The 12,822-nt window shown below is 41.9% G+C and overlaps 1 protein-coding gene across 1 annotated transcript in view; it reads left to right on the top strand.

The window, feature by feature from the left end:
* The first annotated feature begins 9,321 nt into the window (after nt 1–9,321).
* VAPB (VAMP associated protein B and C) overlaps nt 9,322–12,822 on the top strand; it is a 40,515-nt gene continuing 37,014 nt past the window's right edge. Inside the window, exon 1 of the mRNA XM_068416126.1 lies at nt 9,322–9,658. Within this exon, the coding sequence (XP_068272227.1) occupies nt 9,601–9,658 (58 nt within the window). The 5' untranslated portion in view covers nt 9,322–9,600. The remainder of the gene's footprint in view (nt 9,659–12,822) is intronic.

Here is a 12,822-nt window from a genome sequence, read left to right as displayed (position 1 = left end):
TGTGGAAAAGTTGTAAGAAATGAAAGGACTTGTACATGAGATCAGTTTTGTATTAGTGAAAATTCTTATAGTGCTATTCTGGAGCAAAACAGGTGAACTATTACAGTGAGATTTTGAATGGGTCGGTATGTTTTAATGAAATTTGGTGTCTACATTTTTATCATGCCTTTTACTTACCCTGCATTGTCAATTATGTGTTCTTTGCCACAGTTGTACAGGCTACGTGCTTATAGAGAGGTGGCTAGGTTTAAAACGTTTTGTGTTCACAGTGCTTCAGCAGTCTATTCTATACCAAGATACCAGGTGCTTTAGTATCTTAACTGCAATACAGAAAATACTACTTCTATTAAAGTTGGGTAGTAATAGATCTGTAAATTCTTCAAGTTGGAAAGATCATCGTAGGAGAAGGAAAGTCTCGGATATTGGGAATATCTTTCGTGTAGATTAGTAGAAAAAGGAATTTCACACTTTCTAAATTACTGTTATTGCCTGTTAGCATGTGGTAAAAATGGAATTTAAATGTGTGTTACAGTGAGATAACAAAAATGGTTTAATAGTATTTATCCAAGATTTATTGACTTGAGAAGAAAATATTGGACTCTAGGCAAGACTGAGAGCTAGGCTGGTGTTGAGATTGTTGTAGTTCTTTCCAGTCAGAGGACAGAACCATATGTCTTAGCAAATCTTTATGAACTGCTTTCTGATCTAGCCTCACTTATTTGCTATACACCAAAATTAGACTTTAAAAACTAAACAAACAAACAAAATCCCACCCCAAAACACTAAAGAAGCACCAACAATCTGGCCCTTCTCTAATGTAGCTAAGTCTTAATGCCTCAGACTCCTTTTGTTGTGTTACCAATCTGAGTGGAATGCCAGCATACTCCATGTCCTTTTTGCAGTTCTGATCTTGAATTACTGCAGTTAATGAAAACATGGAAATAGCCAGTGTTTCAGATTGTCCAAACTGCAAACACTGAAGTGAGGCTGCTTTTTAACACATGCCTATTTGAAATGACAGACTGTTGATGTAAGTTCTTTTGAGCCAAGATAACTGTTTATTGATCAGTTGGCCTTAGGTGAAAGCTGGAGTGCAGTCTTCCTTGGATGAGATGCACATGTTCATTGTTTCATTTTTGCTGGAGAAAAATGGTTTCTTCTGTATTAATAATTTGTTAGGCCATCTGCTTTCATCTTGCACTTGCCTTGCTGAAATTGATTGTATTTTGTCCTAACATAGCTTCTCTATTTGGAGATACATTAGCCTTTGAGTGTTTGGAGTGCTGATTATCAGCCATTCCAGCTAAATCTTTAATAACTTTTTTCCTGTTAAGATGTTGTTGAAAAAGCTCAGGACTAAAGTTTTATTCTACTATGACTTTCTGTGTAGTGAATGGAGCTCATCATAGAGTCCAGACTTTCAGATACTCTCAAAGGGAATTAACTGCTGCAAAGCAAGTTTGGAAAGGTAAAGTATCATGCATGTAAAAATGTAAGAGGTGCGTGTCATGTCATTGATCCAGAGCATTTTTTAACTGACAAAATATGACTATTTCGACTTCTAAACAACAACAGTTCTTTCCCACAAAAGTTATAGATTTGTACAAAAATATCATTTGATAGATGATTAGTTTTTAAGCCTTGGAGCAACTTAAATTTGCTCCCCAAGTTTTGGAGGGTGTCTTCATCCGACCCTCTAAATTACAACAGTCTCTTAGCTGACTTGCCAGGCTCTTGATCTGAGCTGTAGGTAGTTTTGTAGTTTATTTTATATATATGCTGAAAAGTGGCATACTAAATGCCTAAGTAGGTGAAATCTGGAAGCTCATGTTTAATAACAGAAGCATCAAGTGGTCAAACTACTGAAAATTCTAATAGGTGCTTTGAAAAGTTCTAAGACAATTCTAACAAATTTTGCTGTTGCCAAGAAAGTAAAGGCTTAATTTATGTTACTAGATCCATGTTGAAACAAAACAAATGATTGCACTTAAAATCCCTACTGACATCAGTGAGGGCCTTCATTTAAGCGCTACAGGATCAGACAGTTAATAGTTTAGAGGGGCATTTTACGCAGGCTTCAGTCTTTGTGTTAGTGTAAAAATACCAACTTAATGCTACCAGCCTGCTCAAGAAAGATTATTTACATGCTTGGGAAGAGAGTAAGAGGAGAGGAGACAATGACTGCTTACTGATTTGGAAGTCTAATCCTTTAACCTGGTTGAGAGGTGAGGGATTCATTGAGAGCTGTCTACATTCATGATTAAAGCTTCATTTTAATTATCAAAAAATAATTCAGGCTGAATATCTTGAATGGTTTAAAAGTTGGCATCAATAAGATTTTTGTTACAATGTTAATCCTAAATTATTCCTTAACATTAGTGTTAATTTCCAGTATAATATATTTACTATTAGTTGGAAAAGGGAGCTTTATCAGTGATGTTTGAATGAGATGTGAAACAGTCTTCAGTATTTATTAAGGGTGGTGTAGTCTATTTGTGGTGTGCTATGTCAGCAATCTGCAAAGACTATCTTGGGAATTGATTTACAGGATAGAAGCTGTCTGAATTGTGTAGCTAGTGACCCTGTAGCAAACCTCACTTATAAGCAGCAATAGCTACTCAGAAGTAGAAAAAATCATCTCAAACATGAGGAGAATCTGAATAATTCACTGACTTAAGCTTCTACACTGCCTATTCATTTTCTAAAAAGCTTCATGTATCTCTCTTAAACACTTTAAACCTCTTTAAAAAAAAAAAAAAAAAAAAAGAGGCTCTTCTGTTCATGGACAAGAGAGAAGGACAAACTTTCTTAACTTTTTTAGCAGGAAGTTGTTTTACAGCAACCTGAGACTGTTTGGATGCCATGAGTCAGTTACTTGAAGCAGAATTGTGTGCTTGGAACTCTGCTTCTAAAAAATCCACACAAAATTCTCTAAAGAAAACTGCTAATTTTATGTTCAGATCACATTCCTAGTAATAGGTCACAGCCCTAGTAATGGTAGGTGAGAGAAGATTTATAGAAATAAGATGTTGGTGTGAATTACTAATCTAAGATAGAAATATAGGTTCTAGTATAAAAAAAGGTTATGTCAGCTGTCCTTTTCAGAATTGTATGGCTACAGCATGTCAAAAGAAATAAGAAATATGCTTGAAACCACATCTTTGTTTCTCATACAAGAATTCAGGTGCCAAAACATATTTCCCTAAAATTATTAGGCCTTCTGACACCAGTGCTCATTTCTGAAAAATCCCTTGAGATATTTTGAAGGTCTCAGAAGTTTGAATGCAAAACCTTTCTTCTTCAGCTAGAATCAAAAATATGTGACTTTAAAAAATCAAACAAGCATTACCAAACTTTATGCATGAAGTGTCACAGATAACAAATCTTTCAAGGGATATAAGACTCTCCTGAAACCCAAGAGTACTGATGGGCATAGGCTCTGACATGTCAAAATGATCCTAGGATCAGCTTTTTCCTCCTTCCCCTTCCCATTTCCCCCCACCCCACCCTGAATTTTTAGCATAGTGTTGTCAGAGTGTACGTGCTATAAACAGCTATTTAAAAATACTTAGAATAAGTTCTAGTGGCTTAGTTATTTGGTGCTTCCTATTTTACATGGAAAATCAAGGCAGTCGGATGATTTGTCCCCGACAAATTGGGACAGCATTTGCTGAAACTGCTCTCATTCTAGAATATAGACTTCTTAGAAGAAACAATTTTGCTTTTCCCTTTACATCATTTTGCAAATTGGGGATCTTAAATTTTTTGTTTAAACACTAACAATGAACTTTATTCAAGGAGCTGATTATCTTTGTAAAGGTACTCTTCTTTTAAGAAGGTTGGGGTTTTCTTTGCTTCATTTCTGTTAATTTTTTCACATATATATTATTGAACAAACCAACAGCTACTTCTTCAAATGTGGAAGGATATAGACCACTCTTTCTGTCATGCTCTGTGTTTGTGTGAGTGTGATACTCCATCCAGTTGTTGCACTTGGATATGCTGTAACTCTGACACCTATATAGGTTCGCTGCTACTTTCTTGCCTCACTTTTACTCATGCTACAGTATGTATTTCCTATTAAATCCATTATGTTTTCTTGACAATTTGTTCTTCGTTTCCTTATGGGATTTAGCCAAGAACAGGTGGCAAGTGTCTTTTTCTCCTTGAAGGTTCTAGAAGTATCTGTCACAGCAGCAAATATTTGTAAACAAAAACGTAATTCATTAGTACAGCCTTATGAAACTGTTATGAAAACACAGCAGCTGAGACATGTGGCACTACTGTATTATCCCAGATAACGAAGGCTAAAAGCACATTCACCTGAGGGAGCAAATTATTGTAAGGCTCTAGTAACATGACATAAACTCTTCTATATTTCAACCTCCTTTTTTGTCTTACCTATTTCTGATTATTGTGTGTCCGACATTGAAATGGTGACACACTGAATTGATTTGAGACACAGAAATGGATTGCATTTCTGTAGCTGTAAGACACTTAAGACTTCCTGGCAATCTTCCCCCTTATACCACCCACCCCCAGTACAATGAAGAAAAAAAGAAATCATTCTGAAGGTTTCTTCTAAACAAGAAACGTTGCATTTACATTTGTGTATTCAGGGCACAAAAATAACCTGATATGCATATAGCTCTTGCAGTGTAATAAATGTTTGCCTGTAAAATTAAGCATGAAGGTTAACCTTTGTATCAGCAATTCTTGTCCCTCTTGAGAACGTTCTGCCTTTTCATTGTAGGATTGGGTTAACCTGTTACAAAGGCTGAAAGGTCCGTGCCTTCTTATTGCAGTATCTCTTACTAAAACAAACTTAAGCCGCTCAGAGTTACAGAGCATTTGCAGCACTGTAAACTGCGCAAATTTACCACCATTGCTTCACTGCATGAAATGTAGTCAGATTACTAGTGATGAAATATTGTAGTGATGAATTCCCTAGCTTATGAATGTTTTGAGACTTTTTTTTTTTTGTTTTAGTCTTCTCTTGGGCTGGTCCTAAGAGTGTGTACAGGTTTGTCTGTATTGTGGGTTTGTAGATGCTAATGAGGAAAACCAGGCTTTTGTTCTCTCCTTTTTGTTTGAATTGTTACACTCCCATATAGTGCATAGAATGCAAATAAAGAAATGTTGATTTGGCATAATGTAAACGGCCTTTTCAGCTTAAACATTCATAATAAACTTTTATAGTATAATAACATGCTAAATCACTACCAGTCTGATGTATTGTGCAAAAAAAAAAAAAGGTGTAAACATTTTATTAATAAAAAGCTTTGTTTATAAATGTGCTGGCTTTGTTTATAAATGCTTCCAAAATTCTCAATATCTTAAAAAATATTCTCTATAGCAATAGAATTATGGAAGAGGAATGTAAGCAATACCATGGCAGAAGTGAATCTAAATGATGATTCGAATAGCTGTTTTCCAAAAGTACTGACTGCTGGGCATTCAGAAACTGAAGCCTTTCCCTGGTTTATGTATACACAAAGGCAGAAGACAAACTTGTACAAAGAAGGGATGGGGAAAAACAGCAGAGAGAATGCAGCTTTTGTGTAATGCTTCCTTTCTTTGCAGTGTGATATCTGAGAAACTGCAGGCCACACACAGTCTTGTCAGCCAGCGCAAGGCCTGACAAATTCTACTGGGGTCAAGTTATTTAATACATTGCTTTTAGCTTAGACTGCATGAAATGTTAAATTCTTGACTGCTTAAGCCAGGTTTCTGTCAGTCAAAACTGTAAAGCGTTGTGGGGGCCTGTCATGCTGGGAAGGAATCCTTTCTTATTTGTTAATACAGCCAGCTCGTTAGTAGCTTGCTTTTTTTAAACCACTGCTTTGGTGGTTATGTAGAGCACAAAAATACAGAGTTGGCTGCAGTTATCTCACTTGTCCTATGCGATGCTTAAAAGATGTAGTTTTCTTGTTTCAATGTGTGACGTAAATCTAACATGTTTAGTTAATAGCATCCTTCAAAAGCGTAAATAAGCAAAAAGAAGTCCTGTTTCTGATACTGCTATTTACCTGAAAATGTTGGATACAAGTTTCTACTAAGCAACTGGCTGCAGTTCATGTGCAGGAAACACATACTGTCATCTTTTTAACAGAGACCTGGAATAAGTTAAATTTATTGTTCAGTACCTGCTATTTTTAAGTTATCCTCTTAGATGTGTGTAAACTGCTTTTGAAGAGTGTCAAATATGTTTGTATAAGGGGGTATGAGTGTGCATTGGAGAGCGAACATAGAAGGGTACACACAAGGAATGTGCTAGAATAGAGAGAAAACCATTTACATGTGTTTGCATAGGGAATCTAGATAACTCAATGCAAACCACCTAATTTGCACACACACATATGAGAGAATGTTTTACTTGGATCAAGTTTTTCATAGCTTTTAAGGTAAAAGTTTTGTAACAGATGAAACTGTTCTTTAAAATTGTTCCAGTACAAAGCTTTCACGTGCTCTTCAGAGTTTCCCTGTAGTCTTCATCCCTCTTTTCTCCTGTTAATTAAAAATCCACCTGAGAAACAAGTTGCCTTCTAGTCTTGTCATGGCTGAATTGTTAAGTGAGGGTTGCTTTGTGTTAATTGATAAGGACCTAGTGTTGTAGGTGGCTTACATGCATGCCCATTTCAATGAATGTGATCTGCACAATATTAAATGTACACGCGTTATTTACATGTAACAAGAACCTGACAACCTACATTCGTTAGACTTCATAAATTTTCAACTTAAACAATGCTGTGCTTTATAAAAACTTCAGCCTGGATGAAAATGTGGGTGAGTCCTTCAAATACAAGCAGGTAAGTTCAGAGCTGCCAGCTGTGGTAAGATGATACAACCTGGCAGACCCTTTAAGATGTGGATCATCAAATGCTTAAGGGTGTATTTTGTACTTCTTTCAGGAGAAGTAGAACTTGGAAATGTCTGGGCGGCAACACCGAACAGTTGTTTACTTTAGGGTTTTTTTTTATGATGTATGACTATATGTTGTATAAAGTTTACTCTGTCTTATTCCTCACTGTTAGTTTCCAATTAACTTGCAGGTATCTATAAGGTTTGTCTTTTCTACTAAGTACTGGACTGAGAATGCCTAGCTTAGGGAGACAATCTGTTTATAAAAATAAAACCTAAGATTATGTGAAAGAAGATAACCTTTCCAGAATATCAGCCAAAGAAAGCTCTACTCCAAAGTGTAAGTGAACTCCATTCTCTCCTGATTTGAGATCTAGTAAAATGTTGTGACATAATCCATAGTTTATGCTATAAATTAAACTCCTGCAAGTAGCAAAAATAATAAGCTGAGAACATCCTAGGCTCCAAATCTAATTAACTAAGCAAAGTAGAATGGCAGGGACCTGGAAAAGAAAATGCACCCCTTTATGGTATTCTGCTGTGACCATCTTTTCTCCAACAGAGAAGGAATTCAAGGAAGAACAGCAGTACGTTATTTGAGCATGTTCCCATACATGGATGAAGCTTCTAAAAATTAATCTTGATCTATTGTCTAGAAGGAGTTAGCAGGTTTCACTTGCATTATGCAAAGCCAAGAGTTATACTAAACACGTATATGGGTTTGGTTTGTTTTGGCATGGAATGAAAGACATCTCAGAACAAAAACAAAAGATGAAACGGGATCAGAGGAGTAGACGAGCGGGAAAACAGGGATTATCATGGACAAGAGCAGCTGAAATGTTGAGATGTACAAATACTGCAGAGGGGCTTGGAGCATTGAATGCCATCATCCCATTTACTGGTGGTCATTTTAACTTACACATCTGTCATGTGCCATTGCTTTTATTGCCAGAAATGAGAACAACCCTGTTGTTACACATTCCAGGTCGTCTTGGCAATTATGGAGTAAAACAACATTCACGGTACAAAGAACTTGGGTGAGGTACACTACATCACACAGACTGTATTGGTGTGATAAAATTAATTTTCACAATGGTTTACTATTACCATATTTTTATTGACCTCTTACCTGTTCGCTAATCAGCCCTGATTAGGACTTACTCAACGTAACTGTATGTGCTGAGTTGCTATTCTTTGGAGGCTGATTGATGTCAGTACACTTGCTTTTTCTCTCTGCAAATGGTATCTCCTCCTGAAATCCTGTATGTCTGAAGTCCCATACCTCATGAATACATTTTGGTGTATGTAAATCACCAGTTTTTCAGCATGTTTCTGCTGCTAACATGGGTATCCCAAACTCCTGCTTCATTGTTACCTTTTGCTGACTTTGACAGGTTACAGCAATGCTTTATAAATTGTTACAGAATTTTAGAATGTTTAAAACAACCTGAGGAGAAAGGGGAAGAGAAAAAAAAAGTGTAGTGCTGTTGTAACTACATTGGCCTAAGGTGATCAATAAAGCAGTACTTCATATTGGACCAACCTGTAAATTTAAAAAATATTTTAAATCATCCTAGTTGGAGTAAAAAAAACAAACAAACAAACAAAAAAACAAAGAAAACACCCCAAAACAAACAGAAAAAACACAAATCAAACCACCTCAAACTTTGGTTACAGTTTACTTAAGGGAGGTGTGTGTGTGTGTGTCTTAAAATCACTGAGGTGACCTGAAAGTCTTTTTATTGCTTAAAAGGTTAATCTTTCCTGTAGCTTGATGACAGCTATCAGGATTTTGGGGAACTGTAATGCTCCATTCTTCTTGCAGTCACGCCGTAATTGCCCTTGGATGTCGTTCCGTACGGAGCGGCTGTCTGCGGCCCCAGGCATCCCTCCTTGCCCTGCGTGCGTTTCCCTTCCCCATCTCGAGCCGAACGGTCCCCGCGGTGCCGGGGCGCGGGAAGGCGCGGCCGGTCCTGGGGAGGGCCCGGCGCTGCGCGGCTGAGTCAGAGGCAGCCTCTGCGCGGAGGGACGGCCCGCTCCCTGCGGCGGGCAGCCCGCTGGCAGCCCTGAGGCCATACGGACCTGGGCTTAACGGAATCGAGGCCTAAAATAACAGATAATAAGGCATTTATTACAAATCGTGCTTTTCAGGGATGATTAAACTTCATTATTATTAATTAGACCTCATTCTCCCCCATAAGGTTACAGGTGTAGGGAGGTAGCTCGAGCCAAAGGAGGAGGCGAGAAGTCTCCCGGCCGCTCAGCCCCCGGCCCTGCCTCTGCCGGCAGCCAGGGCGGGGCGGGCCGCGCAGGGAGCCGGGGGGCGGCCGGGCCGGGCCGGCCCCTCAGCCGCGGCGGGAGGCGGGCGGCGGTGCCGGCGGCAGACGTCAGCCGCAGCCTCTCTCTGGGCCCCTCCGTGCTGCATCATCCCGCCCCCCGCCCTCTCCTCGCGTCCCTGCCAGGGAGGCGTGCGCGCTGGGAGCCGCCGCCCGCCCTCCCCGGCTCTGCCCGGCCCGTCCGCCGCCCGCAGCGCCTCTCCGGGACTGCTTGGCGGGGGGTGACTAAACCAGCCGGGCGCGCCCGCCCTACCTCCCTCCCTCCCTCCCTCCCTCCCTCCCGCCTGCCTGCCTGCCTGCCTGCCTGCCTGCCTTCCCTCCTCCCCTCCCTCCCCCTTCCTTCCCTTCCCTCCCCGTCCCTTCCTCTCTCCGCCTGGTGCCGCCACCGCCGAGGAGGAGGAACATGGCGAAAGCGGAGCAGGTCCTCAGCCTCGAACCGCAGCACGAGCTCAAATTCAAAGGTACGAGGCGGCCTCCGCCACCCCTCGCCGCCTCCCAGCGCCGGGCCGGCGGCGCGGCAGCTCTCAGGCCCCGCTCCGGCGGCAGCCATTTTCCGGGGGCCGGGGCTGGGCACCAGCCGCTAAAATGTCCTTCAGCGCCGCCGCCCCCCCGCCCTGCCGGGCCTCTCCCGCCAGCCGCGGGGTGGGGAGGCGCCCCGCAGCCTCGTGGGGCCGCAGCGGGGCGCGGGGGTCCCCGTCGGGGCTGCCCCCGGCGCGGCTACGCCGCCCGCCCCACCGCGCCGCGGGCGGCTGCTGCAGGGCCGAGGGCGGCCTGAGGGGAGAGCGCGCGGGGGGGGGGGCCCGGCCGCCGCCTTCTCCAGCCGGCAGCGGGGCAGCGCGCCCCGGAAAAGCCCGTTTCTCCCCGGGTTGACCTTCCCCCGCCGCGGCGGAGGGGCTGCAGCGCCCGCCGGGTGTGGGCCGGGGGCTGCGGGCGGCGGCGGGCAGCGCCTGAGCCCCGCGGGGCCGCCCGGGAGAGCGGAATATCGGAGGCGGCGGGAGGAGCCCTCGGCCTCCGCGGAGGTGCGGGGGCAGGAGAAGGGCTGTTGTTTTCAGCTGAGGGCGAGGCAGGCGCTGGGCGGCTCCGAGACCCCCGGCCCTGAGGCGGGGGGAGGCGAGCGCTCCCCGAGCTGTCACGCAGCCGGGGCGTGGGGCCCTGAAACGTGTGTGCGGCTCCGCCGGGCTCTGCCAGAAAGCGCAGGGTCTCTGGCCAGCCGCTGGGCAGCCTCTCGCGGCTTTTTCATATTATTGTTGTTATTATTATTATTATTATTTGACAAGCTGTTTAGATAAATAAGTCGTGAATACTCTGCCTGTGCGAAAATCCATCCTTTCTTCAAATAAAAATCTTGAATGGGTTTGAATTTTCGTTAGTGTTGAAATTCCTGTCTTGTAGCCTGACAGATAGCACTACTGTAATACAATATCCTGGGATTACAAATAAGCATTCAGCAAGTTTATTTATGCTACCAGAGTCAGAGGTGCTTTATAGCCTCATTTTAATATCTGGCAAATATGCTTTTTTTAAAAATAGTGATTTATTTACTGGCTTCTGGTAAAAATAATACTTCTTTAAAAAGCTTTTGTGTATATTTTCAAATGTAGAGAAAGTCTTTACCTGTTTTTATTAGTATATTAGAAGTAATAATATAGAATGGGCTTATAAAAAAGCACGGTAATAAACACTGGGTGGCATGAATGTATCTTTGTTGAAAGCTGAAGTATTTGCATGTTGTTATGGCAGCAGTATCAAACGTGCCTAAGAAGGAAACTATTGTTGTTTTAACATTTTTTATGTTAAGTATGATTAGATGGAAATCAGCTCTTGTTCTGAATAATATTGCTTTCAACAAGCAAGCGAATCCAAACTCAGGTGGGCAAAAAGTGGGGCCTTAATTGCACTGACTTGCTGATGAGACATAATTGTGATTCAAGGTTTTGTTGTGGGTTTTTTTTCCCCACTTCATCACAGGTAGGTATCAAGCCAGCCAGACTCTGTTTTTTGTTGAAATAAAGATAACTTGTCAGGCTGCCTGTCCTTCAGTTGAGGTTCCAGGCTAAATAATCAGTAACCGTTGAAGTTAAGTCAACTAAACCGTATAGATTTTGGTTGGCAAATCTTTAGCCAGCAATGTATACTCCTTACAAGGTAAAATGTTACTTGACTAACTGCAGCTAATAAATGGCTTAATTTAAAAATATGATTAACTATTAATGTTTGAACAGACTTAATGCTCTGGATAGCATTCATGTGCCTTGGCAATAAATTCTGTCTGACAGGCCTTTCTAACAGGCAGTGCTGACCGCTGTCCTTCCGTCAGGAAAGGCCAATTTGAAGTATTCGTGAAGTAAATCCTGCTCTAAGCGTTTCTTGTCCTACTGGTTTTGTGTTGACATAGTGCCTCGTAAGATGATAGTAATAATTTTCTCACCTTTGTAAATAGTTGGGTTTATTTCCAGAGCGTTGCTTTGCACCATAGGAGTAGATACCAACTGACAGAGCCAGTAGTGCTGCTAACTGGTGTGGCTGTGCTTCCTCGCTGGTGTGCGCTAAAAGAGCTGATGCTTAGTGTAGGGCAGCAATGTCAGTGAGGTGGGACTGTAAACAAACACTGGAAATGGATAAAGGTCTTAGTCAAAATGCAGACAGGTAGAAAAGGCAGGAAATAGTTAGCTCTGATGCTGTTGGAGTGGTTTGTATAGTTCTCAAATACGAAATCTAGAGGGAGGTATGATGTTTGCAAAAAGATGTGGGGAGTAAGATACCGAAGTGAGAATTTCTTCTATAACGTGTCCCGGTCACTACGGGGTTGCAGACCTCTCTCTCTTAGCCAGCACTTTTGCTTGTAAAGGATTTGAAGACCTTTTTTAAGAAGCTTTTGAAGACCTTTTTTAAGAAGCTTTTGCAGCCCCTTGGTTTGCAGTGAATCTTCTATATTTATTTGGTGCTCCGTTTCAAAATACGGCCTTTGTTACTTGTTTGCAAAAACATCAAAGGAGTTTTTCATGCTAGAATTTTTCACAGCCTGTGAACATGAGCAGGGGGTTGTCTTTCCTCCCCGCCTCGCATCTCCTACACCATAACACACGTGCTCCAAAATAGCATCAGCGTGTGCGGTGCTGAAATGCAGCTGTGAGTAGTGGGAGGCAGGACAGTCTCCTCTGCCCACCATTACGTGGCTGGAGGTGCCCATTTCCTTGCCCTGGCCTTTACTGTAGTGCCAGTGACTTCTTCCACTTCTTGGTTGGCGTAGGCTTGCAGTCTAGGTGAGAAAGCATGGAACTAAAGGTTTATTGTTCAGACGTTATTGGTAATGAATGCTGAAAAAGGCCATTGTTATACATGACAACATTTCCATTTATGTTTTCTTTTTTTTTCTTTTTTTCAATCTGGGAGATAACATCCAGCAATCTGCCAAGAATTAGTTAGGTTACAATATTCAAGGGCCTGACTTTAGGAATTATAAAATTTAAATTTACACAGGGATGTGTAATTCTGGTCCCTTTTGTTAGATGTGTTTTGATACAGTTGTTAATTACAGTGCCACACCTGTGCTATGGGGCACTGCCTCGTGCACTTCACAGGATGGCTGCTCAGTGAGGCCAGTCTGTTATTGCAGCATAATGTG

The sequence above is a fragment of the Nyctibius grandis genome, chromosome 19, assembly GCF_013368605.1.
Source record: "Nyctibius grandis isolate bNycGra1 chromosome 19, bNycGra1.pri, whole genome shotgun sequence".
Taxonomy (NCBI): domain Eukaryota; kingdom Metazoa; phylum Chordata; class Aves; order Nyctibiiformes; family Nyctibiidae; genus Nyctibius; species Nyctibius grandis.
This window is presented reverse-complemented; position numbering and strand designations above follow the sequence as displayed.